This window comes from Nomascus leucogenys, chromosome 5 (assembly GCF_006542625.1).
Source record: "Nomascus leucogenys isolate Asia chromosome 5, Asia_NLE_v1, whole genome shotgun sequence".
In the NCBI taxonomy this organism is placed as follows: domain Eukaryota; kingdom Metazoa; phylum Chordata; class Mammalia; order Primates; family Hylobatidae; genus Nomascus; species Nomascus leucogenys.
Genome location: NC_044385.1, coordinates 17,729,720 through 17,735,719, shown reverse-complemented (window position 1 = coordinate 17,735,719; position 6,000 = coordinate 17,729,720). Strand labels below are relative to the sequence as shown.

General features: G+C 52.3%; 1 protein-coding gene across 1 annotated transcript in view; it reads right to left on the bottom strand.

Moving 5' to 3' along the window:
- Positions 1–3,129: 3,129 nt before the first annotated feature.
- Positions 3,130–6,000, bottom strand: part of PGBD5 (piggyBac transposable element derived 5) — a 105,059-nt gene continuing 102,188 nt past the window's right edge. The window contains exon 7 of the mRNA XM_030812713.1: positions 3,130–5,111. Coding sequence (XP_030668573.1) covers positions 4,916–5,111 — 196 coding nt within the window. The 3' untranslated portion in view covers positions 3,130–4,915. The remainder of the gene's footprint in view (positions 5,112–6,000) is intronic.

The window sequence follows — 6,000 nt, the reverse complement described above, 5'->3', positions numbered from 1 at the left end:
ATTGGTGGGGAGGGGGCACTGGGGACACGTTCCCTGGCCACTACCTTGTGAACTTCTGGGGGCTTCTTTCGTTTGGAACTCCCACTACACAAGGCTAAGGCTTTCCACAGCCAAGGCTTGGCAAGCCCTTGCTTAAGGAAGAGGGACCAGAACCACAAAGCTGGCATGTGGGTGAAGACGGCGCCTCTGGCCTAGATCCCAGGGCACTCTGATGAGACTCCATAGCTGGCTCCACTCCCCCACCTGATCCCACTCTCCCATGCTGTGAGCTGGGGCCGTCTGGGTGAGGAAAGTGCTGTGGTTCTGGCTCAGGGTCTGGCATGGCCAAGGACTCACCCTGTCCAAATGCCCCCCAGAATAGTGGCTCCCTACCAGGTGAACTTTAGCTTCAGTAGTTAAGCTCCAAAACACCCACCTCCATCTAGGACAAGAAAAGGACCCAGGCGGAGGGGGATGTCCCGGAGCTCATAATGATTGTTTTCAGTATTTGGATCAGCAGAGAGGATTGGATATGGAAAGGAGAAAATCCCCTAGAAAGTTGTCAGGTAAGTCAGGGATAAAATCCCCCGTCCTCGTGATGAATCGGGACAGCCAGTGCCCACAGCAGTTAGGACGCAGCCTCCTGCATCAGGCAAACCCGGGTCAGCTTACCTGGGCGAGCCATTGCACCTCTGCACCGGGGCGTGGTGACAGTCCATGCCTAACCCACAGGGATCCCTGTGAGGAGTAAGGCTCTGGGGCAGAGGGGCCACCCCAAGCCGCCTGGAAGTGTGCCTGCCTGTTAGCCACTGCTGTCACACCCTTCAGACACACCACCCTCGAGGATGCAGGAGACAGATCTGGGAAGTACCACACCCAAGGTCACCTTTCTACCCCATCAGTGTGTCATTGACTTGTTCTAGCCCCAATCCCAGGCCAGTGGGGAAATGTTTTTTTGCCATGAATGCAGACTGGAGGAGAATGTGTGAGGCTTGCCGAGTCGCAAGGCCCCATGGCCCTCCTGGGTCTGCCCTGCTTCCTCTCAGCCTGATGCTTGGCAACCCCCTTCACTGTTGGGGGCTGAGCCTGGGTCCCTGGGGAGGATGGTGACACACGGGCCACGCAGGAAGGATTCAGAACCTTCCAGGCTCTGTCCTGGGGGCCTGCGATCTTCTTGCCTCTTGCACGCGGCAGCGTTAACTCAATTTTGGTGACCAGGCCTCATCTGATTTAGTCAGTAAACTGGACGCGTTTGTTCAGAATGACCCAGCCACCAAGACTTTTCCATATGACTTGCCTGACTTTTGAAAGATGACCCTAGTATAATGTCCCATGGACCACGGGAAGACGTTGTTCAAACTCAAGGCTTTTTTTTTTTTTTTGAAATGGAGGCTCGCTCTGTCACCCAGGCTAGAGTGCAGTGGTGCCATCTTGGCTCACTGCAACCTCTGCCTCCCGGGTTCAAGCTATTCTCCTGCTCAGCCTCCCAAGTAGTTGGGACTACAGGCATCCACCACCACACCCGGCTAATTTTTGTATTTTTAGTAGAGACGGGATTTCACCATATTGGCCAGGCTGGTCTCAATCTCCTGACCTTGTGATCCGCCCGCCTCGGCCTCCCAAAGTGCTGGGATTACAGGCGTGAGCCATCGTGCCTGGCCAAAATCGAGGCTTTTTAGGGAGCAGAGTGTGGGGAAAGACAATGAAAGTCGAATATGAAACCTGATCAAGTAGGCACCAAACAGAAACATACATTCACTCAATGAAATTAAATTTGCCTAAGAAGGACCTCACCGGACCCCAAACACAACTACACTAATGGGAAGGTCTCATAAGCCCTGTGAAGCTCAGTGCAGGTTCAATTCCCTGTGAGTTGCAGGGAAATGCAGATTCTCTTTGGAGAAACTTGGAAGTTTTTGTGGGTGTTTTGTTTTGCATAAGGCTGGGAAGCTCATTGCTCCATCTTTTTTTTTTCCAGAGCCTATAGCAGAGACATCCTGCAGGGGATCGGCTTGGCTTAGTGGCTGGATCTGAGTGGAACGGGCTCTCACTTGCCATGTGTGCAGTGGTGCTTGCCAGCCCCATATACTCGGCCAGGGCCACGCTGGCTCCCTCTGTCATAAGACCACTTACGATGCTCTTTCCTGATCCCCAGGGATGGCCAGCTACTGAAAAGCCAATCAAGCATCAACCTGGGGGCTGTTGAACCCAGGGAGTTACTGGAACCAGATGCACTTCAACTACAGTCACTCCAAAAAGCCACTTTGAATCACATCTCTAAGGCAAGGTCCAGGTCCCTGGAGGTTCTGTCAGTCAGTCCTACATGCTATTCTGTCCTTCTGGATGGAGAAGAGAAACTCTTCTCAGTCAACACCATTCCTCCAGAGACCTGGAGTGGCCACTGCAGCCTCCACTAGACCTGGCTCAACAGCTGCCTTTTCCCATCATGTATGAGACAACAGGTGGCTGCCATTTTAGAAACAGAGCACTACAATGGTGCAATTATTCTCTCATGACTGGGGAATGCAGCCACCCACTGCCTGTCAGAATAGCACGTCTTCCTGCTCATTTGGAATGACACACGACACAAACTAGAAGAGGGAAAACCACCAGGCTGGAAGGCAGGCCTGCTAGTGTCTTCAATGAAACAGGCACCTCAAATACAACTGCACTCATACAACTGCAACATCAAGATGTATTTCTATTAGCCAAAGCTCAAAAAAATTTCTTTTATAAACTGCTCAGTGGCTTGAGACACCAAGAACAGTTAATATCATATACACCAGATTATATAACAAAAAAAAAATAAAGTCTTTAAAAAAGTAGCTTGTATTTTTGTTCCTTGACCTTGTTTTTTTTTCTTGTTACAGGGTCTGGCTCTGTCACCCAGGCTGGAGTGCAGTGGCTCAAGAGATCCTCCCACCTCAGCCTCCCGAGTAGCTGGGACTACAGGCATGTGCCACCACACCTAATTCTTGTATTTTTTGTAGAAATGGGCTTTCGCCATGTTGCCAATGCCGGTCTCAAACTCCTGGACTCAAGAGATCCGCCCGCTTCAGCCTCCAAAAGTGCTGGGATTACAAGCACGAGCCACCACACCCCGCCTGTTCCCTGACCTTTTAAACCAATTCACGTATTAACAGAGAATCGACATCTAAATAGACTTTTATTTTTATTTTACTTGTTTGGACAGAAAAGAAAATTCATCGGCTTTCATTAGAGTCTCCTTAAGTGTTGGAAACACATTAAACTCAGAAATAGTGGACCTTGTAGAAAAGCATCACAAATTAAAAATATATTTCTCCATGTGGTAAAAGTGCTTTCAATCCAATTAAAGGGCACGGCAAGGGTGTTTGGAAACACAATCTAAAATTTGGCCTGCAATCCGTGGCATCGAATTCCAACCACAGGGCGGGGGAGTCACCGTGATCTAGAGCACAGGAACCACGTGGGGCCCGGAGCATGCGGACAGCAACACTCGCAATAACTGAGTGGGGACGAGGAACAGAGTCCCATAGCCTGAGTAGAACAGATTCTGCATTTGTAAAAAATGAGGTGGTTACATCAACTGGGTTGAAGGGGGACCGGGTGATCCCAGAAATTCCTTGTCTCTGGTCTGTGGTGACAGTCAGATCCGCCCACCACTCTGGCACCGAGGCTTCCCTGGAGACGCATAAACCTGGGTTGGGAAAGAGCCCAGATCTGCCTGGGGGACACACGAGCCTCGCTGCCAGTGCCGGGCATGCAGCCTCTCCAGTCCTGCGGTCAGCAACCGCCTCTGACCCTCTCATGTCAAATCACACCTGACCAGGGTTGTCACCACAGTCCTGTTTTGGGGTTTTTCCAAGGCCAGCCCTGTTGTTCTGAGGGGCCACTCTGTGAAGGCAAACACTGCCAGGGTCACTCACTACACACAGAGAGGAAAGACAATGAGCAAATGGCCATCATAGAGAATTCGGCTGTGTGTTTCAGCAATGCTACTTATTTTTCAAGACAAGTAATTCTGCCAATGACGACATCTGCGACAAAGCTTAGGGCCCACGGGCTCCCCATGGGCCTCGTGGAGAGCAACCACATCTGTTTGGAAGCCAGCGGCCCTTCCCGGCCCTGCCACAGGCCAGAACACAGAACTGTGATCATGCAAGGAGGCGTGACTGAGGCCGGGGTTGGCGTTGGGGGTGGAGAGGAGGGGACATCTGCCTTTTACATTAGATCTGAAGCAACAGTAAGAAAATAACCTGAAGATATATTTAAAAATAAAAAATAGCATCATCCTTCACTCCAAGTTTTTGGCATTTCCCTTTCTCCCCTGCCCACCAGCTAAGCAGAGGGAATGAGCAGGAATGCCTCGTTTTTCAGAATGGGTACCCACTCCCCATTTCACTACTGTACTCCCAGGATGTGTCTTCTTCTAAGAGACCGGCTCAAAGGTGCTCGCATGAGGCAAATGCTGGAAAGCCCTCCGGCCTCCCCCGACACCCGAGCCATTGTAACCGTGCAGAGCATCTTTGCTTCCTTCAAGTCATGAACTTGAACCACGTCCCAGATTGCTGTAGATCTTTAGGAAGCAGGCATCTCTCTTAGAGCATGCTCCAGCTCATTCTACCATGGGGGCCTTCCTTCGCAGTCACCAGTCCACGCTGCCTCGCAAGCTCCATGGATGTCATGAGAGAATCTGCCCTTGAGAACGTGGATGTAGGTGCTCACCATGCCGGCGGCACTGTTTCTCGAGGGAGGACATGCTCTTCTTGGAATGCAAATGAGGACAGCAACCGTCCTGTGACCAGGTCCGTCCTGTCCCTCCAGAGGCCCTGTGCATCCCTCCCAGGCAGCAAGCCACACACCAGGCCGTGTCCGGGTCTCTGACGGGCAAGTTGGAACGGCAGGCTCTCCTCCTCCTCTCACCCCTCCCCAACCGAGTCCTGCACCCCCAGCATCAGTGGGTCGGAGAGGCGTCCTCCAAGCCCAGCAGCTCTCTGACGAGTCTCTCTCCAAACTGCGCCCGGCTGTACCTCTTCACGTGGTAGGCGTCTGACATTTTGTACAGGATGTAGGCATTGTTGATGGCGATGCTGATGGCGAACCAGAACACCTGCTGCCAGGTCTTGTTTGGTTTATGAGAAATGAAATACCTGAGGACAGAGGGAATAAGAACGGCTGACCCAATGGTTCATGGCACCCAGAGATGCATCCCAAAGGCCTCCCTCACCACGGCCCATGCGACGCTGCAGGTTCGCCCCCGACAGAAGCAGGAGGGCTGTGGGGGCAGGAGTCAGGCTTGGGATGTTTGGTGAGCTCTAGCTGGGGGCTTTGTCACAATGAACTTCATTTAAGACCAAGGAAGTGAAAACAACAAGGTTGCTGGAGGAGACCCCGAAAGCCAGGTGCTAGGTGTCCTGGGGTGGCGCACAGCCCTGGAGTGGACAGGCGCCTGCCAGCCCCTCCAGCTTCCCTGCTTGCTGAATGCTCCTTGCGAGGCTGTGTTCTGCGCGTGCTGTGCAGCTGGCACTCCCCCAAGGCCAAGCTTTTCCTCAGCTCCAGACCCCTGCAGGGCACTCCCCTGTTCCCGAGTGTACCTTTGCCATCCCTGCCATCCCTGCAGATGAAGGTACAGAGGTCGCCCCTCCGGGAAGCCCACCCGGACCCTGAGGACACTGGCCTTCTTGGGAGCCCCAGCCTCAGGCCTCACTCACTGCACTGTCTTCTCCATTTGTGAGTTTGCCTCTGCACCGTGTATGAAGTACGGGAGGATCGGTATCCTCAATATCTCACTATGACTGAAATGCCCAGCACAGAGCAGGCACCACAGACATCTACTCTACAAATGCCAGCTGCCTTAGAACAACCTCACAGAACACAGCAAGGTGCCAGTACATAGTAGGTGCTCAGTGAACTGAATGCCAATGTCTTCGTAACAACCTCATGGAATTTAGAAAGGTGCCCAGCAAATAGTAGGCGTTCAACAAGACTTGTTCAATGAATCCCTAAGGAGTGGGACTACCTTTCACACACAGGCTGAGT